We start from the raw sequence: 24,773 nt of genomic DNA on the forward strand, positions 1-24,773 counted from the left end.
GGTGTTCCAGTACATGAAATTGTATATTTTGATTGAAACAATAAGGGGGTAGCTTATTTAAAAAATAGATCTCGGGGAACAAAGATCTGGAGAAGAAATAACAAATCACACAAGAAAGTAAAGCACAATGAAAAGCAAACCAAACCCTTGGGATTATTTTGAAGATTGGAATTTGAAAAGTAACTTGCACCAAGGTCTGCATTGACTCTATGTAGACCACACATCTGGTCACCATATTATAAAAAGGATATGGAATCATTGGAGAGGATGCAGTGAAGAATTCAGTACGATACCAAAAATGCATAACTGCTCAAAAAAAAAGTTTTTTTTTCTTAGAACAAGGAAAGATTTGATAAGTTGATGTTATAATGATATTGCCAATAATGAGTGCAAAACAAAATCATGGCCAACAATGTAAGATGATCACCAAGAGATTAGGGGAGAAAAGTGAAAAGAAAGAATGACAGGAATATGGAGTTTACTAACACAGCACATTTTGGTTGGAAGAACAGTAGGTAACAAACTCCATTCAAATAAGGGGAGACTGGACAAGCATGTTAAGAAGGGAATAGAGAATAATGCTGATAGAAATTTGTCCTTATCTAAATCTTCACATAAAGGATTCCAAAGACTGTCCATCCTTTATCTGGAACAATACAAAATGTTTGAGGAACTTAACAGGTCAGGCACCGTCTATAGAGTAAATGAACAGTTGACGCTTTATGTCGAGGCTTTCCATCAGGACTGGAAACTGAGGGCATAAGCCAAAATTAAGGGTTCAGACCTTTGCCTTTTCCACCTATCACCTCCCAGCCTCTCATCTTGTTCCCATTCTTCACTCCCCTTTCTATCTACCTTTTCCCTCCGACTTCACCTCAACTCACCAATCACCTATCGACTTGTACTCCATTTCTCCCCCACCTTTTTATTCTGGCTTTCTCCTCACCTTAGATGCAAGTCGTTTTGTACTTCTACCCTGGGAGAAAGGGTTGACAGTCAAAGTCTGTCAATGCTTTATTTTATAAACTTTTATATTTTGTAACGCCAGAAATTGAAAGATGACTACAGGAGAGTTGGGGATAACCCGTGTCTTAGTTTTATTTTACTTCTAGCGAGGCGCATGTATTTGATGACATGTGCCATTCGTACATATAACCCATAATGAATTATGTAAACAAAGAATGCCTAATCAAACTATACACATATAAAATATTACTTAAATATTACTGAATTATTACATACACAACAAATAACATAAGACAAAGGAGCAGAATTAGGCCATTTGCCATTCTATCATGGCTAATTTATTTTCCCTCTCAATCCAAGACTTGGCATCCACTGCCACATGAGGCAATGAATTCCACCTATTCCCTACCCTTTGGCTAAAGGAATTCCTTCTCATCTCTGTTCTAAAGGGATGTCTGTCTATTGGGTCTTCCCTTAGCCTCTGATGATCCAGAGGAAACAACCCAAGTTTTTATATCCTCTCTTTGGAGCTCATATCTTCTAATCTAAGCAGCATCTTGGTGAATCTCTTCACTCTTTCCAAAGTTTCCACATCCTTTCTGTATTACAGCAAGTGGAGAGTGGACCACGGGAGAAAGGGAAGAAGGAGGGGTACCGCAGGGAGGTGATAAATGAGTAGAGATTAGAGGCCAGAGTGGGGAATAGAAGAAGAGGGGAAGGAAATTATCTGAAGAAGTAATTCATGTCATCAGTTTGGAGGCTACAGATGGAATGATATGTTGCTCCTCCACTCTGAAAGTGGCTTCATTGTGGTAAAAAAAAAAGGAGGCTGTGGACCCACATAATGGAATGGGGATAAGTATTAAAATGGTTGGGCACCAGAAAATTTCCTTTTGGTGGATGGAGGGGGGTGCTCAACAAAGCGTTTCCCCCAATTTATGTCTGGTCTCGTTTGTATGTATCTGTATTTGGAAGGAGATTAGTGGGGAGGGATGGATGGACAAGGGAATCATGGAGTGATCTTCGTGGAAAATGGAAAGCGGAGGAGAGGTAAAGATCTATTTGGTGGTAGGATCCAGTTGAAGGTGACTTGTGTTGCATGCAGAGGCTCATGGCTGGTAGGTGTGAACAAGTGGAATTAATTTCTTTTAAAGCAGTGGGAAGATAGGGTAAGTTGGGATGTCCAGGAAATTGAGGAGATTTGGGTGACAGGAGCATCAATGGTAAAGGAAGATAATCTACATTCTTGAAGAAGGTGGATATTTCTTATGTCTTGGAAAGGAAAGCCTCATCTTGGGTACAGATGCAGCGGAGACAAAGGAACTGAGAAAAGGGAATAACACTTTTAGAGGAGACGGGTAGGGAAGAGGTATAGTCAAAATAGCTGTGGGAATTGGTAGGTTTATAAAAGATCATGGTACAGTTTGTCCCAGAGATAGAAACAAAGATAGAGGAAGAGGAGAAAGGTGTCAGAAATGGGTCATGTGAATTTAAGGGCAGGAGCCAAAGTTGATGAATTTGAGCTCAGCATGGGTGCATGAAGCAGTACCAGTGTGGTGGTCAATGCAGTGCAGGAAGAGTTGGTGAGCTTTACCAGGAAAGGCTTAGAACATGGTTCTACATGGCCAACGAAATAGGCAAGAGGAGCTGGGTCCCATCTGTATGCTCGTGGGTGCCCATGGCTACCTCTTGGGTTTTGGGAAAGTGGGAGGAGCTGAAGGAGGACCAGTTCTGTCAGATGGTGAAGGGTGGTGGTGGAGATGGACTGATTGGGAAAGAAGCAGTGAGCTTTTATGCCTTCTTGATAGGGGGTTGGGGGGGATAGAAGTTTATAGGGCCTAGATATCCATGGTGAAATGTGGCTGTCAGCGCCAGGGAGTTGAAAGTTGTTGAGATTGAGAGCATGTGAAGTGCCACGGATGTAGGTGGGAAGGGACTGAACCAAGGGGGATAGAATAGAGTTGAGGTATGTAGACACAAGTTTATTGGGGCAAGTCTTGGCAGAGACAATGGCCTACCTGGTCAGCCAGGTTTGTGGATCTTTGATAAGGGGTAGAAGCAAACAGTGCTGGGTAAGGGAACTGTAATTTTGGTGGCAGTGCATGGGATCCACTGTTTCCATTACATGGTAGAAAAGTTTGAGTAATGACTAAATCAATAAATGGTAGCCTGATTTGAACACTTAATATATATTAGATAAATTATATTAAGACATTTATTTCTATTACATGACCAGCTCTGCGTAGTTCAAACAGCGTCACTGCTTTAATCAAACATTTTATAGCAATGCATTTTCTTATCTAATTAAGATATTTAAGATTATGATTAATTTGGCACTTTGCTATTAAGTTCTGACAATTTAGAGACTTGGGAGTATAAGTATGTAGATCCCTGAAAGTGACAGAACATGTACAAATATATAGAACGGTGGAGCACTGGCCTTTCGACCCACAGTGTTGTGCTGAGCTAAATAAATTAGTAATCAATTCCCCAACTAAATTCCCTTCCATTTCCTGAACAAAGTGATGAAGAAAGCATTTAGCATGCTTGGCTTCATTGGTCAGGACATTGATTACAAAATTGGATGTCATGTTACAGCTATATAAGCAGTGTACTTCATTATTCCTCTTGCACTATTATTTATTATGTAATTTATAGTCATTTTGTCTTTGCACTGTTCCGCCACAGGTAAGAAATTTCATGTCACATAAAACGGTGATTTATAAACCTGATTCTGATGTTAAAACCATACTTGCATTTCTGATTGCCTAGCTAGAGTGGGCATGTGATTAACCTGGAAAAGGTGCAGAAAAGATTTATTGAGATTTTTGTCAGAACTGGGCAGCTTGAGTTATAAGGAGAGAATGGATAGCCTAGGGTTGTTTTCCGTAGACTGTTGGAAACCTTATAATATACAAAATCATAAGGAGTGTAGACAAAGAGGATGCTTGGTCTTTTTTTACAGTTTCGGAAATTAGGAGGCAGTCACCATGACTTTGTGAGATGTCAGTCACGTCTTACTAACTTAATGAGTTTTTCGATGTGGCTATGAAAATGATTGAAGGTAGAGTTGTGGATGTTGTCTGTGTTGATTTTAGTAAGGTGTTTGACGATGTCTACACGGAAGGCTCATTCAGGCTCATGGAGTATATCCATGCTGTTTGAATTCTGTGTGTGTGTGTGTCTGTGGGTTCAGCTTATGTGGCACTTCAATCAGAATAAATGAGTTAGGCTGACGGGCCTTTTTCTGTGTTCTGTAACTCTGATTGTAACTTGTATGAACTTTGTAGAAAATACAAGTACTTATTGGAAATAGCTAGCCTTAAAAGAGAACTTTTTGGGAACCAACTTGTATCATTCTGTGCTCTTACTGTCAACATAGAAAACATTGTGATTTATTACCTTCAGCATGTGGGTATCTGAGAACCTGTAAAACTGAATATCTGAGCACTTATGACCAGTGGAATTGAAGTCACTGATGTAAAGTATTGAGAGGGAAATTATGCCGACTTACTAGTTCATTTGAATTTCCTTTATAATGTCTAATTGAAAATAGTTATTTCAGTTATGACTAGTTTTTGTCAATGTATATTAGATTTCTCCTTGGTGACTTTGTGCAGTTATAGCAAGCTATTGGATACATAGATGAAAAATAACAATTGAAGTCCACTGTAGAGGTTGAAGTTTATTAATTCTAATTTCTAACTGATCCTTCAGAGCTGAATCTGTTTATGAAGAAATGAAGCAGAGATATGGGACACAAGGATGCTATTTGCTGAAGTTTAACTCTCGAATGCCATCAAGTGGAGCAGATGAACAAATCCCTGACCCTTGGAGTCAGTATTTGAATCGAAGCAACTTGCAAAACCAGGTGCGCATTCCTTTTGAATTCTAACTATCCTAAATATTTTACTGTTAATTAAGTGTTTATGGTATATTTATTGCTATTTTTAAGCAAGGGAAATTAAGTATAGTAAATGGCTAATCATTTGTGCTTTTGATCAAGTAATAAGGAATGGTCTTATGCTTGGTTTAAGAATTGAAGTGTGTAAATGTGAATTGTTGAGATTTCTAAACAATTGGATAGTAGTCTTTTGATATATTGTTGCATTTAGAGTACACCCAGTTTTTAAAATGATAGCCAGTAGTTTTATTTAATATTTGAATTGGTCTTTTTTGAAGGAAATCTGTGATGGTTTTGTTCCGCTTGCCAGCAAGAGTAAGGAAAGCATGACTGGAGTGGACCTAGATGGGATGGACAATTCGATTGATGGTAAGTTATACCAGAGAAGTTATTTATTTGAGGCACACACAAAATACTATAGGAACTCAGCAAGCATCAGTGGAGGGGAATAAATAGTCAATTTTTTGTGCTGAGACCCCCTCATCAGGACTCATGATGAAGGGTCTTGACCCAAAATATTGACTGTGTCCCCTCCATAGATTTTGCTTCATTTGCTGAATTCCTCCAGCATTTTGTGTGTTGCTCAAGATTTCCCAACTTTAAAATCTCTTATGTTTATGATTAATTTTGAAGCTACTGTTTGACAAGAATAAAATTTGATTAGCACAATCAACTTTACAAGCAACCATAAATAACTCCAAATTGTAAGTTGTAACAGAATTCTGTTTTACAACATTAATTGTATTTGGAGCAGATCTAACCAAAAGCCCAGAATAATGGTTTATTGATTGATTAGGACTACTGTGTTTGGGGTGAAAGGTTTTCTGGTCTGACTGAAACCCACAAACATTTCAAGTTTGCCAAACTAGATGGTAGAGTAGACAGCAAGGCAGATGTTCCTGTCAGAAGGAGGTGATAGTATGCAAATGTGGCTTTTATATTATTTGGAGTTTCAGTTAGCAAATTGGTAGAAATCTTACTATAGAGAGGAGGCTCAAATCTTGGGACAGCCATGTGGGAGAAATATGGGGAAGTGGAAGCATGCAAGTACACAAGGTATGAGCTGAAGAGTGCAGTACAATACAGGAAGTTTGCCTGTCTTGTACAGAAGGCAACAAGGTTATCCCTCCGATTGGCACTTTAAACCAAAACCATTTGGGATACTACCAACAGACCTTGGCATTTTGAAGTGCAACACCACACTGCGACTATTTTCAATCAAATCGGGTATGGATTTGCAATATTAGTGTTTGTATATGTTTTTGGAATGTATTTCAGGACTGTGGAATATGTGCAAAATTGGTGATGGGAAGCAGTAAACGGGTACAATTTATGCATTCAGGATTATCAATAGTTTTATTGAGACCTATTGTGGGGTAGACAATGTCTTGTATTTCCTGAGTGGACATAGATCAGTACAGCTTTTCGCCCACAACATCTGAGCCAAGTGTGATGCTGGATTAAACTAATTCCTTCTTTCTGCACACGATCCATATTCTCACCGCCTCTGCCTCCACCTTCCCTATTTCCTGCATATTCATGTGTCCACGTAAAAGCCTCTTGAACTTTGCTATTGTGTCTGTTTCCTCTAACCCCCCCCCCCCGCCCCGGTAGTGTTTTTAATTTTATATATAAAAAGAATTTGCACCGTTTGCAAAATCTTCACATCCTTCCTGTAATAGGCAAACAAAATTGCATACAATATTCTGAGTGTGGCGTAACCAAAGTTTTAAATTGCTGCAATATGATTTCCTGATTTTTATACTCAATACCCTCATCATTGAAGGCAAGCATGCCATACGCCACCTGTAACACTTGCATGGCCATTTTAAGGAAGCTATGGACTTGGATTCGAAGACCACTCTGTATATCAATGCTTCTGAAGGTCTTGCCACTAACTTGTATACTTTCTGCTTATTTTAGACCTCCCAGAGTTTAGCATCTCATACTTACTTGGATTGAATTCCATCTGCTGTTTCTCCACCTGTCCTGGTGATGTTTCTTGATTTAAAAGATCAAGGAAGCAACAAAATACTGGGACTGAAGGTGGGAATAGCTACTTTCCAAATGATAACCTGAATAGTTTAATCCTTTCGTTGCACACGATAACTAAAAACTGAACTGCAATAATTTTGTATGATCAGCAAAAAAAATCATTGGAGACATTCAGGAGTACCTTGCATTCAAAGAGCTTTATACAGTTGATGACAAAAGATTTTGCCACATAAATAACTCCAGACTAATACTGTCATCACTCGCCTTGGTCTTATCCACAATTAAGTAGCACTTTACAGTTCTTTACCCTATAAATAACTGCTTCAATGAACAATTACAGCAACTTGAGTTAAGATTATGAGAGAGAGAAGAAAATGCTTATGCTGGAAATCTAGAGCAGTACAATGCTGCTAGAGAAGCTCATCGAGTCAGGCATAATGTTTGGAGGGAAATGGACAGTCATTATTTTGAGTCAAGACTGGAGAGAGGTGAGAAAGCTTGTATAAAATGGTGGAAAAGGGGTGAAGAGCAGCAGAGATCAGAGGAGAGCAGTGAGAATGGGTGTCACTGAAGTCAAGTTGAAAAAAATGTAAAAAGTTAGGGTATCACATTCAGATTTATTCAATGTGAAATTTGTTTTGTGGCAATAATACAGTGTAAGACAATTATTATATATTACAAAATAGTGCGAAGGACAAGCCAATAACTGGATAATGTTCATGGACTGTTTACAAATCTAATGACAGAGGAGATGAAGCTATTTCTGAATCATTGAGTGTGTACTGTCAGGCTTCTGTATCTCTTTCCGGGTGGTGGTAATGAAGGCATGTGCTGGATGGTGATGGTCGTTAATGATAGATGCCACCTTCTTGAGGTATCACCTTTTGAAGATGTCTTCGATGGTGGTGAGCGTAATGCCTCTGGCTGTGTCTGCAACCCAGCTTCAAGAAGGAGATATCCATCATTTGTTTCAGTGGGGTTTGCTTTGTTGTGTAGTTCTCTAGTTTAATGTGTTATCTTTTAATCTTTGTGTTAATAGAGCAGCCAAATGCAAAATGCTGTCGTTGTTGGCAAGTTAGACAGCATCTTTGGAAAGAAGCAGTTTGTTTCAGATCATGATCTTTCATCTGAAGTACAGAAAATACCAGAAGTCCCATCAACTTAATGGTCCTTTGAAAGGAAAAACGGTTAACTGTTCAAGTGGATCTCAGAAATGGGGTTAACATTTTATTTGTATGATCCTTTTATCTCAATCCATTTCAAATGAAAAGTAATTTACCTGAAAAGTTTAGCCTAGTTCTCTCCCCATGGGTGCCCTTGATTTAAATATTTTGCATCATCTTCTACCCCTGCCCCCTCCCCCCAAGATAGTCCTTGAAAGCCTTTCTCTCTTATTGAGCCTTTGATCATTGAGTAATTGTTTTTTTTTGTAGTGCTTCTGTGAAGAGCCTCGGACTGTTTCTGATTTGATAATGGTATAGAATTGTAATAGTATCTATGCCACCCCTCCAGTCCCTCAATTTTTCTGGTTTTTTGTATAAAATTCTTTGTGAAGATTAAAAGGAAATATTTCAGCACTGGACTGATCTTCTTTCTCCCCCTCTCTCTCTCTCTCTCTCTCTCTCTCTCTCTCTCTCCCTCTCCCTCTCCCTCTCCCCCCCTCTCTCTTTTTGCCTATTTTAACAGCTGGAATGTCAAACAATTTCAAATCTCACTCACTTCAGGGAAGTATGAAGTTGAGGGAACTTGGTTCCAATCAAGCAAAATCTGTGGATGCAGTCAATTCCAAAAACAGCTCCAATGCTCGTGGATTAAGTTTAACACTGACTGACCATGATCGAATTCGACAGTTCATTCAGGAGTTTACATTCCGTGGATTACTGCCACACATCGAAAAGACTATCCGACAACTGAATGATCAGGTGTGGCTATTGTTTTGTATATTTTGTACATAGAACTCATGCTGCCATTGTATAAGAAACCAAGTATTTGCATTTCGAAGATTATAGTATCACCATTCTGACCATGCTTCAGAAGTATTAGATGACTTTGTTGATTTGAGAGGTAATATATGAAGGAAATTAAAAATGCTATGATTACACAGTCAACGTGCACAAGAAAGAAAAGTTAGATAAAAAGGTTCATATGGAAATAGTATATATCTGAATTTTATTTATTTTGTGTTACAGTGTGGAGTAGGCCCTTCTGGCTCTTCTGGCCCTTCAAATCACACCAGCAACCCCTGAGAAACCCAATTAACTCTAATCTAATCATGGGACAATTTACAATGACCAGTTAACTTACCTGGTACATCTTTGGTCTGTGGGAGGAAACCAGAACACCCAGGGAAAACCCATGCAGTCCTTCGGGAAGACTATACAGAGACTCCATACAGAACGGTGCCAGAATTGAACTCTGAACTCCAGAGTGCCCTGAGCTGTAACACCGTTGCGCTAACCCCTAAGCTACCATGGTGCCCCAATGTAAACGATTAAAATCCAGCAGTGGCCTTAAATTGAATTCAACTGTGGGAATTGAGTTTGAATTCATGTAGGTAAATTTAGCATACATGAAACTGGTGTTGATAACTGTTTGAGTACTGTTGGGGGGGACAGCTTACCCGGGGGAAGCGACAGTGGCTGTGCCCCCGGCACAGAGTCTGGCCCTGTAGCTCAGAAGGGTAGGGCAAGGAAGAGGAGGGCAGTTGTGATAGGGGACTCGATAGTAAGGGGGTCAGATAGGCGATTCTGTGGACGCAGTCCAGAGACCCGGATGGTAGTTTGCCTCCCTGGTGCCAGGGTCCGGGATATTTCTGATCGTGTCCAAGATATCCTGAAGTGGGAGGGTGAGGAGCCAGAGGTCGTGGTACATATAGGTACCAATGACATAGGTAGGAAAAGGGATGAGGTCCTGAAAGGAGAATATAGGGAGCTAGGAAGGGAGTTGAGAAAAAGGACCGCAAAGGTAGTAATCTCAGGATTACTGCCGGTGCCACGCGACAGTGAGAGTAGGAATGCGATGAGGTGGAGGATAAATGCGTGGCTGAGGGATTGGAGCAGGGGGCAGGGATTCAAGTTTTTGGATCATTGGGACCTCTTTTGGCGCAGGCGTGACCTGTACAAAAAGGATGGGTTACACTTGAATCCTAGGGGGACCAATATCCTGGCAGGGAGATTAGCGGGGGCTACTGAGGTGACTTTAAACTAGAATGGTTGGGGGGTGGGAATCAAATTAAAGAGGCTAGGCGTGAGGAGGTTTGTTCACAACAGAGGGATGGGAACCAGTGCAGAGAGACAGAGGGGTGTAAAGTGAGCGTAGAAGCAAAAAGTACAAAGGAGAAAAGTAAAAGTGGCAGGCCGACAAATCCAGGGCAAGCATTAAAAAGGGCCACTTTTCAACATAATTGTATAAGGGCTAAGAGAGTTGTAAAAGAGCGCCTGAAGGCTTTATGTGTCAATGCAAGGAGCATTCGTAATAAGGTGGATGAATTGAAAGTGCAGATTGTTATTAATGATTATGATATAGTTGGGATCACAGAGACATGGCTCCAGGGTGACCAGGGATGGGAGCTCAACGTTCAGGGATATTCAATATTCAGGAGGGATAGACATGAAGGAAGGGGAGGTGGGGTGGCGTTGCTGGTTAAAGAAGAGATTAACGCAATAGAAAGGAAGGACATAAGCCAGGAAGATGTGGAATTGATATGGGTAGAGCTGCGTAACACTAAGGGGCAGAAGACACTGGTGGGAGTTGTGTACAGGCCACCTAACAGTAGTAGTGAGGTCGGAGATGGTATTAAACAGGAAATTAGAAATGTGTGCAATAAAGGAACAGCAGTTATAATGGGTGACTTCAATCTACATGTAGACTGGGTGAACCAAATTGGTAAAGGTGCTGAGGAAGAGGATTTCTTGGAATGTATGCGGGATGGTTTTTTGAACCAACATGTCGAGGAACCAACTAGAGAGCAGGCTATTCTGGACTGGGTTTTGAGCAATGAGGAAGGGTTAGTTAGCGATCTTGTCGTGAGAGGCCCCTTGGGTAAGAGTGACCATAATATGGTGGAATTCTTCATTAATATGGAGAGTGACATAGTTAATTCAGAAACAAAGGTTCTGAACTTAAAGAGGGGTAACTTTGAAGGTATGAGACGTGAATTAGCTAAGATAGACTGGCAAATGACACTTAAAGGATTGACGGTGGATATGCAATGGCAAGCATTTAAAGGTTGCATGGATGAACTACAACAATTGTTCATCCCAGTTTGGCAAAAGAATAAATCAAGGAAGGTAGTGCACCCGTGGCTGACAAGAGAAATTAGGGATAGTATCAATTCCAAAGAAGTAGCATACAAATTAGCCAGAGAAAGTGGCTCACCTGAGGACTGGGAGAAATTCAGAGTTCAGCAGAGGAGGACAAAGGGCTTAATTAGGAATGGGAAAAAAGATTATGAGAGAAAACTGGCGGGGAACATAAAAACGGACTGTAAAAGCTTTTATAGATATGTAAAAAGGAAAAGACTGGTAAAGACAAATGTAGGTCCCCTGCAGACAGAAACAGGTGAATTGATTATGGGGAGCAAGGACATGGCAGACCAATTGAATAATTACTTTGGTTCTGTCTTCACTAAGGAGGACATAAATAATCTTCCAGAAATAGTAAGGGACAGAGGGTCCAGTGAGATAGAGGAACTGAGTGAAATACATGTTAGTAGGGAAGTGGTGTTGGGTAAATTGAAGGGATTCAAGGCAGATAAATCCCCAGGGCCAGATGGTCTGCATCCTAGAGTGCTTAAGGAAGTAGCCCAAGAAATAGTGGATGCATTAGTGATAATTTTTCAAAACTCGTTAGATTCTGGACTAGTTCCTGAGGATTGGAGGGTGGCTAATGTAACCCCACTTTTTAAAAAAGGAGGGAGAGAGAAACCGGGGAATTATAGACCGGTTAGCCTAACGTCGGTGGTGGGGAAACTGCTGGAGTCAGTTATCAAGGATGTGATAACAGCACATTTGGAAAGCGGTGAAATGATCGGACAAAGTCAGCATGGATTTGTGAAAGGAAAATCATGTCTGACGAATCTCATAGAATTTTTTGAGGATGTAACTAGTAGAGTGGATAGGGGAGAACCAGTGGATGTGGTATATTTGGATTTTCAGAAGGCTTTTGACAAGGTCCCACACAGGAGATTAGTGTGCAAACTTAAAGCACACGGTATTGGGGGTAAGGTATTGGTGTGGGTGGAGAATTGGTTAGCAGACAGGAAGCAAAGAGTGGGAATAAACGGGACCTTTTCAGAATGGCAGGCGGTGACTAGTGGGGTACCGCAAGGCTCAGTGCTGGGACCCCAGTTGTTTACAATATGTATTAATGACTTGGATGAGGGAATTAAATGCAGCATCTCCAAGTTTGCGGATGACACGAAGCTGGGTGGCAGTGTTAGCAGTGAGGAGGATGCAGGGTGACTTGGATAGGTTGGGTGAGTGGGCAAACTCATGGCAGATGCAATTTAATGTGGATAAATGTGAAGTTATCCACTTTGGTGGCAAAAATAGGAAAACAGATTATTATCTGAATGGTGGCCGATTAGGAAAAGGGGAGGTGCAACGAGACCTGGGTGTCATTATACACCAGTCATTGAAAGTGGGCATGCAGGTACAGCAGGCGGTGAAAGAGACGAATGGTATGCTGGCACTTATAGCGAGAGGATTCGAGTACAGGAGCAGGGAGGTACTATTGCAGTTGTACAAGGCCTTGGTGAGACCACACCTGGAGTATTGTGTGCAGTTTTGGTCCCCTAATCTGAGGAAAGACATCTTTGCCATAGAGGGAGTACAAAGAAGGTTCACCAGATTGATTCCTGGGATGGCAGGACTTTCATATGAAGAAAGACTGGATGAACTGGGCTTGTACTCGTTGGAATTTAGAAGATTGAGGGGGGATCTGATTGAAACGTATAAGATCCTAAAGGGATTGGACAGGCTAGATGCAGGAAGATTGTTCCCGATGTTGGGGAAGTCCAGAACGAGGGGTCACAGTTTGAGGATAGAGGGGAAGCCTTTTAGGACCGAGATTAGGAAAAACTTCTTCACACAGAGAGTGGTGAATCTGTGGAATTCTCTGCCACAGGAAACTGTTGAGGCCAGTTCATTGGCTATGTTTAAGAGGGAGTTAGATATGGCCCTTGTGGCTACAGGGGTCAGGGGGTATGGAGGGAAGGCTGGGGCGGGGTTCTGAGTTGGATGATCAGCCATGATCATAATAAATGGCGGTGCAGGCTCGAAGAGCCGAATGGCCTACTCCTGCACCTATTTTCTATGTTTCTATAACATCAAACATTAGTGGATAGTCATTAAATCCTGCTTGTTTCATTAATGCTCCTTGTAGAGGGAAATCAGCTGTCCTTACCCAGTCTGCCCTTTTTGCCACTGTGATTAATTCTCAGCTGCAGCCCCTGTACAAGGACAACTTGGAGTAGGCAAAAACTGCAAGCCTTGCCTGCAGCTCCCACATTTTGTGAATACAGAATTAACAAAGCTCATTGTGTGTCCCTGCCAGTAGAAATATAATTACAATTAAACTTAGATCAGGAAAACTGTATATGGAATGAACTGTAAGAGGAAATGATTAAGGCGAGTACAATAACAGCTTGTAAAAGGTATTTGGGCAGGTACATAGATAGGAAAAGTTTTGAAGATTGAGCCAAACACTGCAAATGGGATGAGTTTGGAATAGCATCTTAGCCAGCATGGACCAGTTGGGCTAAAGGACGTATTTCAGTGTTGTATCATTCTGAGATGTAATAGCAATTCTGTTGAATGGTAGTATCAAAAAAATCTCCTTCATTGGTTGGTCTGCCTTTTGTGAGGGTTAACAATGGTTAGTACAGTCGACCTTCATTAATCCGACTACTTGTAATCCGGTTCCTTCGATAATCTGGCACTGATTATGCTTAATGTGATCCTTCTGTAATTCGGTATTTTCACTAATCCAGCACTCCTCAGGTCCCAATGGTGCCAGATTAGTGAAGGTCGACCTTCTTTCACCCATCTTTGTGTGATTATGGACTTGTTACTATTACTTTTAAGAAGTTATCAATTTGATCATCACTTGTTTTAGTCACTTCTAACTTCAGCTTTGAACAAATCTTTTTATGGAGGAACAACTTGCTCTCAATCATTTAATTAATGAAGTCACTTGAATTCGTGCAACATAGATGTCTGTTCACAATGATGTTAAAATAATCTCGTGCTTATGATTTGCTGCTCCACTGCAAAGTCTCCTTGAGGTGTGCCTACCCTGAAGAAGTTTAAATCTTCTCTTCAGGAGTTCAGTGAGACCCTCCTTCACTGCTCCTCCTCTGTGATCTCTGCTGCCTGTTGACTGTTCGACCATGTGCTCACCCAGTCTAGCTACCACATATCCTTCCTGGAAACGTGTTTACCACTATCTTGTTCAACATGGCTTCCAGCTCAGTTTTCAGGCCTCCCAGTTTGGACCTACCAAGGGTGAGTTTGATCAACTGCTTCTCTCGCCTCTTCTCCCTCTATTCTACGTGCCACTTGCTCTGCCATGTGGAGATACCTGCAGGCCCTGTCTCAGTCTCTGCCACTGCTCTGAACCTCACTCTTCACTGTCACGGATCTCCAACATTTCATCCTTCACCGGATGTACTCCTTGAACCAACGGTGGTTCTTCCTTCCATCCAGGAGGCATCTGATAATCGTTCAACTCCAGACTACAGCCCCTACTGCCTCCTGTTTGGACATCAACTCAATTGGATGATTCAGCTGTGGATCCTGCAGTCTCCAACTCTGACAGCCCTGGGACTACAGCCCCTGCCACCTCTGACTTGGACCTTTATTCGAGTGGAATCCTCCAGACTACAGATAACCACCAAGACAAACTCCAGCTCCATTGACCCTGGATTCCTGCAGACAGTGAAGTATGTGGCACCTCGCTCTGGCTGCAGCCCCAACCTTGGCTGTCTCCACCTCCAGTTTGACACCTTTCTCACTGCCACAGAGCTGCTGGGCTTCACTATAACTATCCCACCCCAGGTCTCTCAGGCTCCCCTGTCACCATTTGCTTTGACCTTCCCCTTTCTGAGGTGGAGTGTTGTGTCCTCAGCAAAGACCTTGCCTTTGTCCTCCTTTGCATACACCTCAGTGAGTTCCATGCTTGTCACAACACTGAGCCCTTCAGCCATTGCCTCTGTCTTCAAGCACACTTGTTTGGCAAAAATTTCCCACCCCACACCAATAACCCCTCCTTCCATCTCCAAACCTTGTCCTCTTCTTGGACACACCACTCTAGATTTCTGCTGGCTCTGGATCTTTTCTTTAGTTGCCAACAAGATGACCAGCTCAGATTCAGCACTGGTCTCTCCTCTTTTACCGAGGGGCGCTACACTTCATTCTCTCTGTACCACTCCCAACCTCCCCCTCAAACACGCAGACAAAGCAGGTGCTCTTGTAGTCAGACACACTATCTTGCTCAGGCCAGATAGCAACTCTGACACCCGCTTTGACTTGACCTTTGAAGGGATCCTACTCAGGACCACCATCTAATGCAGTCATCTCCAATGCCTTCACTAATCTCATCAATTCTGGAGCTCCTCCTGTCCATTGCCACTAATCTCAATGTTCCCTTACCCCACACTTCTTGTTTCTACTTCCTCCCCAAGATCCACAAGCCTGACTGTCCACATAGCCCCATTGTTTCTGCCTGTTCCTGTCCCACTGAGTAAACTCAGGTCCACATACCTGAACTTTATTTTATCCCCTTTAATTCAATCCCTTCCCATCTACATCCATGGCACATCACATGCTCTCGATCTCCTCGACAACTTTCAACTCCCTAGCCCTGATTTTCACTATGGATGTTCAGTTCCTATGCTTTTCCATCCCCTCTCTCCGCCCCCCCCCCCCCGCCCATCAAGAAGGTCTGGAAGCTGTCCACTTCTTTCTTGCAACACCCAGCTAGTTCTTCCACCACCTCCATCTGGTGGAACTGGTCCTCACACTCAACAGATTATCTTTTGGCCCATCTCACTTTTTCCAAACTTAAGGTGTGGCCATGGGACCCAGCTATGCCTGGCTTTTCATTGGCTAGATGGATCAGTCCATGTGCCAAGCTGTCCTTGATAATGCTCCCCAACTCTTTTTGCTACTTTGACGACTGCATTGGTACTGCTTCATTCACCCATGATAAGCTTTTCAATTTAATCAATTTTGCCTCCAGCTTCCACCCTGCCCTTTAATTCCCCTTTCTTGATCTTTATCTCCATCTCTGGAGACAAACAGTCGACCAACAATTTTTATAAACCTACCGATTCCCACGGCTGTCTTTATTATACTTTTTCTCAGTTCCCTTATCTCCACCGTATCTGTTCCCGGGATGAGGCTTTCCTTTCCAGGAAATCGGAGAGGTTGTCCTTCAAGAATGTGGTTTCCCTTTCTTTATCATTGGGGCCCTCACTCAAATCTCCTTCACTGTCTGAACACCCGTCCTCACCATATCTTCCTGCTGCCTTAATAAGGAGAGAGTTCCTCTCATTCTTGCCTGCCACCCCATGATCCTCTGCATCCAGCACATCATCTCTGCAACTTCCACCATGTTCAACTGCATCCTACCACCAAACACATCTTTACCTCCCCTCCCTGACTCACCACTTTCCACAGGGATTGCTCCCTCTGTGATTCCCTTGTACATTTATCCCTCCCCACTAATCTCCCCCGGCACTTATCCCTGCAAGCAGAGTTGCTGCATCTGCCCATTCACCTCCATTCAGGGCCCCAAGAAATTCTTCCAATTGAGGCAACACTTCACCTGTGAAACTGTTGGGGATGTCCACTGTATAATGTGCTCCTGATGCAGTCTCATCTACGTTGGTGAGTCCCGACATTTATTGGGGACCGCTTTGTTGACAACCTCCACTCCATCTGCAAATAGATTTCCCAGTTGCCACGCATTTTAATTGCTGCTCCATCCCTGTTCCAACATATGGGTCCATGGCTGCCTCTTCTGCCACGATGAGGCAACTTTCAGGTTGGAGGAGCAATACCTCATTCTGTCTAGGTAGCCTCCAGACAGCATGAACATTGATTTCTCCAACTTCTGTAATTTTTTCCTTTCCCTCTTCCCTGCTCTTCAATTCCCTATTCTGGCCTCTTATCTCTTCTCCTCACCTCTCTGCCACCTTTCCCCAATACTCCTCCTCCCCCTTCTCCCATGACCCTCTCTTCTCACTTTTAATATTCCTTCTCCAGTCCTTTGCCTTTCCCACCTATCACCTCCCAGCTTCTTACCTCATACTTCCACCAACCTGATTTCACCTATCACCTTCTAGCTAGTCCTTGTTCTGCCCATCATTTTGTTCTGCATTCTCCTTTCCAGCCCTGTTGAAGGGTCTTTGTCTGAAATATCGACAGTTTATTCATTTCCATCAATACTGTGTTCTGAATTCTTAACAGCATTTTATGCATGTTGCTGTATATTTCCAGCATCTGTGGAATCTCATGTTTATGATAAATTGCTTCTGTAACGTTCCGTTATATTGGCTCGTGTATGTCTAGGGGAAATCCCACCTAGCACCTGCTTCAACACTCCCCTCAGGGTCAGTCGCCGCCCGAATCAATCACAAACATCAATCATCAGCCAGCACACCCAGTAAATTTTAACAAATACACTTTATAGATATTACTAATTCTATGACATTAATATGCATTTGATACAGAGAGGAAAGTAATGGGGAAAAAAAAAGGCGCCAACACTTATCAAAGTCCAAGTTCTTCGCACGCTACCATTGGAGCTCAATTCGACATCAGATGACCACCCGAATTCCGTCGACTCACGGCTCGGGACCACCCTGAGTGATCGACCGGAGCCTCTCCGCACGTCCGCCGTCCTCCTCGTCTCTCCTCTGACTCCCCGCAAAACCCAGTCCACAGGCATATCATACAGCATGGCATCCGAAAACAAAACGATACATAACCACCCATTGGCTAATAGAACCTTGTTATCATCATTTTAAAGTAAAACAAACTGTTAGCGCAAACTCTCTGCAGCGTTAAAACACAACAAAGCCGCATTCCCCAGATTAACATAACAAAATCGCCATTTTAAATGTAACAAAAGAAAGACCCCGTACACTTCCTAAATGCTGTAAGTTGATTACTGATCTCATTGTTTGCTAATTTTTGAGACAAATATTGATTTGAAAACCTAACAATGGAAATTGGAACAAAGAAAAATATATTTCCCTTGGTAATCCACATATACCATCCTGGTTTTTTTTGTACTGCCTTAGAACAAGAACTTATTTCTCTCTCTTATGGTAGGACGAAAAATGCAAGTCTTTTACTTGAATGTGCATAAGATCACTTCTGAAAAGCATGACAGATTTCATAAGATGGGGCAGTCAATTATCTATCAGATCTACCTTTGAGGTTATAGAATATTTTTGACTTGTGCTAGTAATATTTGCATCATATTATTTAAATCTCGCTCGAAATGGATCAGAGTTTGCTTGCTGCTTTGTCATTAAAACTTGATATGCGTCTGTGATGCTGCATATTATATAAACACAATTGACAAGAAATTTCTGTGACTTATTGTAGGTATGGCTGAGAGATCTGTACTTTTGGATGGGTTGACTAATTTGCTGATACCATCAAGTTACAATGCCCTGAATTTATAGCAGTCTCCTTTTAATGTTTGGAGTCTAGTTGATAATCCAGCCTACAATTTTTAACTTTGTGTAACAAAGTAGGAAGAACAAATCAATGCATAGACAGTTCCATTCTCCCTCACAGAAACTGCTTGACCTATTGAGTTACTTCAGAATTTCCTTGGTCTGCAAGAGTTCTTATTCCTGATTGGTTTTAGAGGTTTGTCTAGAGAAACAATTTCCAATACCAATGAAACATCGAATATATCAAAGGAGCAACAAAAAAGCTGTTTTGCTCCAGATTCCAATACTTACAGTTTGCTCTGTGACCAGAATAAGTTGAATGTATGGGTTATGAATTGATTTGAGTCTGCCTTCAGGATTTGTGACTGGTTTGCTTAAAACTGCAACATGCTGTAAATCCTCACTTACGAGTAATGGTATGTCTGAGAAGAAAAATAAAACACTTTTTAGCTGTTGGCTTTTTAATTAGCAATTGTACACGTCTCTTTTGTTTTAATGCTGTAGATGCACTATTAAAGGTCTTACAGTGGTGTTCTTTGCTCACTTGGTGGAGCAAAAAGCACTAGGTTCCCAAAATAAGCGATTTCCTCATACAGTCGGCCCTCCCTATCCGCGAGTTCCGCATGCGCGAATTCAACCAACCGCAAATCGAGAAAACCCGAAAGCGCTCTTCTAGTACTTGTTTGAACATGTACAGACTTTTTTTTTCTTGTCATTATTCCCTAAACAATGCAGTATAACAACTATTTTGCATAGCATTTACATATGTCAAAGATAAACTAGCGCATGTTTTTTCTAATATAAGTCCTACCTGTGATAGATGCAACACTGAGGTGGCTACCTTAACTCATATGTTTTGGTCCTGCATAAAGTTAAATAATTTTTGGAGAGATATTTTTAGAACGTTATCAAAAGTCATAGGTTTGGGGGGGACTTCCGGTAGCGCTCATGGAGTGAAGTCGCGTTCTTGACTCGCTCCATTACCTCTTGAGTTTTTTTTCTTATGATCAGCTATATTTTAATTAACCATTAAGGCATCAACTTTTACAATACTTTGAAATAAATTGGGCTCTTCGATAACTGGATGCATTTAAGGTCTGCTATGTCGAAGAATGGGAAAAACGGGAAGGATGGTAAACCTCCGGTTAAACGGAAAGGTATTGATTTCCCTCCGACTGAACCACCGGTGACTTTGAAAGCTATATCGGAGTTAATTCAAAGGGAAATTTCAACCTCTGTTACGGAGCTGATTCGTGCGGAAATTTCAATTAATTTCCAGAAAATTGCCAATTCAATCGATAAGATACAAACATCTATTACGGAACATCAGTCGGCTATATCTGATCTTCAAAGATCCACGCAACAAAGTGAGCTTAAGATGGGGAAAATCGAAGAAACAATTAATGTAATGAAGAAGAAACCTGACTTTCTGACCTTTAAAAACTCTGACTTAGAATCTAGAATGCGACAGCAGAATCTACGAATGATCGGGGTGCGTGAAGCTGTTGAATCTGATAACCCTATGAAGTATTTTTCTCAACTTTTAAAAGATGCATTTCTTACTGTATTTCCTGACCAACCACCGCTATTGGATCGCGTTCACAGAGTTCCATCATACTCGCTTAGGTCAGATAAACCTCGACATGTCATTTTACGGTTTCATTACTTTCAAGACAAGGAGAAACTGTTTCGATTTGTTCGATCTAAAGGTTTCATTGATTTTTTGGATCTTAAGTTCCGATTCGTGGAAGATTTCAGTAAACCAATCCGGGATCAACGGGTTCGTTACAGATCTGTGATGTCGGAACTCTACAAGATGGATTTAAGACCAGCGCTTCTTTACCCTGCATGTCTAAGGATTCGTACGTTGGATGGAGCCCTCCGTTTTTTTGACTCTCCATCGGATGCCCAGAGTTATCTGGATCAATTTTCACCTTCAACATCTTAATTGTAATTTTTTAACTATCTCCGTTGATCGGAGGCTGTGAATTTGTTGGTCTTAATTTTTTTTGCCCTATTTGGGCAGAAAAATTTATTTTTGATTACTTAATATGGTTGCTAAACTTTCTTTTTAACTGCGTCATTTCTTTCTTTTTCCCAGGGGATTCTGGGTGGTTACTTCCTTATTGTCATTTTACGTATTTCCTTTGTGGCCTTAAATTTTGTAGTTTTTTTTAAAATCTATTTTGTTTTGTAGGTTTTTATAATTAGTTTATGTTAATAATCTTAATTTTTTTTGTTCTGTTTATTCATGGGTCTGGGGTTTATTGCGGTTTTTTTTATATATTTTCTGGCTTTTATTCTGTTATGTGTTTATTTTAATTGAGTTATCTTTTTTTTATTCTTTTACTGTTTTATAATCAGCTGATCTTTTTTATATTTACACTTTTTTTTAGGGAGCGTATACCGGAAGTCAGGGGGGTAGTTTTAGTGCTTGCTTCTTTCGGGCTGGTCTGCTTTAGATTTAGCCTTGGGGTCATGGGGTGGGAGGAGCTTCACGTTTTAGTTTCTTTCTTCTTGGGCTATATACATTATTGAAGTATTGGTTGCGTTCTTCTTCCCGGTATCTCTTGTATGTTCTGTTCCCTCTCCGGGTTCGTGGGTCGAGCCTATCGTCAATCCTCCTTGTTGTGGGTTGACTTTAGGGTTTATGGAGTCTATTATTAATTTTGTCTCCTGGAATACTAATGGTCTTGATCATCCTATTAAAAGGAAAAAAGTTTTTCTTTTTTTTCTTTTCTTTTTTAAATCTTTTTATTGAGTAAGTATACAAAAAAGGTAAGCCATATAAACATTAATACAATGTTAAAGTATAATAAAATTCCAAAAGATAACAATACCAAAAAGAAAATACTACAAACAATGTAATTTAAGCATAAGAAACCAAGATAACATAATAGTATACTAGATTTTATATATATCAATGGAAAAAAAAGAAAAAAAAACCCCCAAAAAAAAACCCACCGTGCAACTAACTAAAAGCAAAGCAAAGCAATGGGCTAACTTGAAACCAAACAGAGTTAAACTTAAAATCACGTCCTCAATCCCGACCTCCATTAAAACAGTGAAAAAAAACAAGAAGGGTAAATATTACATTAAATGAAAATATCGAATAAAAGGTCCCCAAATCTGTTCAAATTTAAATGAAGAATCATAAAGGTTACTTCTAATTTTCTCCAGATTCAAACATAAAATCGTCTGAGAAAACCAAAAAAAGGTAGTTGGAGCATTAAGCTCTTTCCAATGTTGTAAAATACATCTTTTCGCCATTAAAGTAAGAAATGCAATCATTCTACGGGCTGAAGGGGAAAGATTACTAGAAATTTTAGGTAGTCCAAAGATAGCAGTAATAGGGTGAGGAGAGATATCTATATTTAATACCTTAGAAATAATATTGAAAATATCTCTCCAAAAAGTTTCCAAAGTAGGGCAAGACCAAAACATATGAGTTAAAGAGGCTATCTGCCCCGAACATCTATCACAGAAAGGATTAATATGCGAGTAAAAACGCGCTAACTTATCTTTGGACATATGTGCTCTATGCACCACTTTAAATTGAATTAGGGAATGTTTAGCACAAATAGAGGAAGTATTAACTAATTGTAAAATCTGCCCCCAATCATCCACAGAAATGGTAAGCCCCAATTCCTGTTCCCAATCTACCCTAATCTTATCAAATGGAGCTTTCCTGAGTTTCATAATAATATTATAAATCATAGCCGATGCACCTTTCTGACATGGATTAAGGTTAATTATCGAATCTAAAATATATATAGGAGGAAGCATTGGAAAGGAAGGAAGTATAGTATTTAGAAAATTTCTAACTTGTAAATATCTAAAAAAATGTATTCTTGATAGGTTATATTTATTAGATAATTGTTCAAAAGACATAAGGGAACCATCTAAAAATAAATCCAAAAACCGTAAAATACCCTTAGTCTTCCAAGTTTGAAAAGCGCGATCCGTAAAAGAGGGAGGAAAAAATATGTTACCTAAAATAGGAATCGCTAACCCGAATTGATTAAGATCAAAAAATTTTCTGAATTGAAACCAAATACGCAAAGCATATTTAACGATCGGGTTAGAGACCTGCTTAAGGCGTTTCGAATCAAAAGGAAGAGATGAACCTAAAATAGAACCAAGTGTATAACCCTGAACAGATTGTAATTCCAATGCTACCCATTTAGGAATAGATAGTATATCCCGGTCAAGTAACCAAAATTTCATATGTCGAATATTAATAGCCCAATAATAAAATCTAAAGTTAGGTAATGCTAAACCTCCATCTCTCTTAGCTTTCTGTAAATGTATTTTACCCAGTCTCGGATTCTTATTCTGCCAAATAAATGAAGAAATTTTAGAGTCGAATTTATCAAAAAAAGATTTAGGAACGAAAATTGGTAATGCCTGAAACACATATAAAAATTTTGGCAAAAAAAACATCTTAACTGCATTAATACGACCAATCAAAGTTAAATATAAAGGAAACCATTTAGATGAAAGTTGAGTAATATGGTCTATTAATGGTAAAAAGTTAGTCTTAAATAAATCTTTATGTTTACAAGTAATTTTAATCCCAAGATATGAAAGGTAATTATTAATCAATTTAAATGGAAATTTATAATATAAGGGAAGATGTTTATTAATCGGAAAAAGTTCACTCTTACTAAGATTTAATTTATAACCTGAGAAAAGACCAAATTGTGCTAATAACTCTAAAACAGCAGGAATAGATCTCTCAGGATTAGAAATATATAAAAGTAAATCATCAGCATAGAGTGATAATTTATGGGACTTTAATCCCCGAGTTATCCCAGTAATATTTGAAGATTCTCGAATAGCAATTGCAAGAGGTTCTAATGCAATATCAAATAATAGGGGACTAAGAGGACAGCCTTGTCGAGTACCACGAAAGAGAGGAAAAAAAGGTGAGTTTAAAGAGTTAGTACGAACCGAGGCTACAGGGGAGTGATATAACAGTTTAATCCAGGATATAAATTTCAGGCTAAAATTAAACATTTCAAGCACCTTAAATAAATAAGGCCATTCTACTCTATCAAAAGCTTTCTCGGCATCTAAAGAAATAACACACTCAGGAACATTTTGTGAGGGAGTATAAACGATATTTAACAATGTACGAATATTATAAAGAGTAACGACCTTTAATAAAACCCGTTTGGTCTTCCGAAATAATAGAAGGAAGTACTTTTTCTAGTCTATTTGCTAATAACTTAGAAAAAACTTTAGAATCAACATTTAATAAAGATATTGGTCTATAAGATGCACATTGAGCAGGGTCTTTATCCTTCTTTAGTATTAAAGAAATTGATGCTCTATTAAAAGATTCCGGAAGTTTACCAAGTTTCAAAGAAGCCTCAAAAACCTTATAGAGTCAAGGAATCAATAAAGAAGCAAAACATTTATAAAATTCAACGGTAAACCCATCAGGGCCAGGAGCTTTCCCCAGATTCATAGAAAAAATAACATTCTTAATCTCATCCATTGTAATGGAAGTATCTAATAAAGAAGACATATCCTGTGAAATCTGAGGGAAGTCTAACTTATCTAAAAAATCATTCATATATTTAGAATCTCGAGGAGACTCTGATTGATATAAAGAAGAATAAAAATCACGAAAGGTTTGATTAATCCCCACATGATCCAATATCAATCGATCATTTTGGTTATAAATCTGATTGATTTGAGATTTAACATAATTAGATTTCAATTGATTAGCCAGCAGCTTGCCAATTTTATCACTGTGAACATAAAAATCACTTCTTGTTTTCTTTAATTGGTTTACAATCGAGGACGAGAGTAGTAAACTGTGTTCCATTTGAAGTTCAGTTCTTTGTTTGTATAGCTCCTCAGAAGGAGCCATAACATATTTCTTATCAATTTCTTTAATCTTGTCCACAATTGCCATCTCCTCCTGCTTCTGTTTCTTCCTCAAAGCAACGGAATACGAAATAATCTGACCCCGAATATAGGCTTTAAAAGTGTCCCAAAGAGTGTTAACCGAAATATCTTCTGTATGGTTAATTATAAAAAAAAGCTCAATCTGTTCATTCATAAAATTAACAAAGTCCGAGTCCTGAAGCAACAGCGAATTAAAACGCCATTGTCTATTGTTTGGTATATTGGCCATAATTTTAATAGAAAGCTTAAGTGGAGCATGATCCGAAATGGTTATAGAATCATAATCACATTTAATCA

The 24,773-nt window shown here is 40.0% G+C and overlaps 1 protein-coding gene across 3 annotated transcripts in view; it reads left to right on the plus strand.

The window, feature by feature from the left end:
- Positions 1-24,773, plus strand: part of trappc8 (trafficking protein particle complex subunit 8) — a 186,117-nt gene that overhangs the window by 59,324 nt on the left and 102,020 nt on the right. For all 3 annotated transcript variants that reach the window (XM_063060131.1, XM_063060134.1, XM_063060143.1), the window contains 3 exons: positions 4,684-4,837; positions 5,149-5,239; positions 8,552-8,787. In XM_063060131.1, the coding sequence (XP_062916201.1) occupies positions 4,684-4,837; positions 5,149-5,239; positions 8,552-8,787 (481 nt within the window). The remainder of the gene's footprint in view (positions 1-4,683; positions 4,838-5,148; positions 5,240-8,551; positions 8,788-24,773) is intronic.

Source organism: Mobula hypostoma, chromosome 1 (genome assembly GCF_963921235.1).
Source record: "Mobula hypostoma chromosome 1, sMobHyp1.1, whole genome shotgun sequence".
Lineage (NCBI taxonomy): Eukaryota > Metazoa > Chordata > Chondrichthyes > Myliobatiformes > Myliobatidae > Mobula > Mobula hypostoma.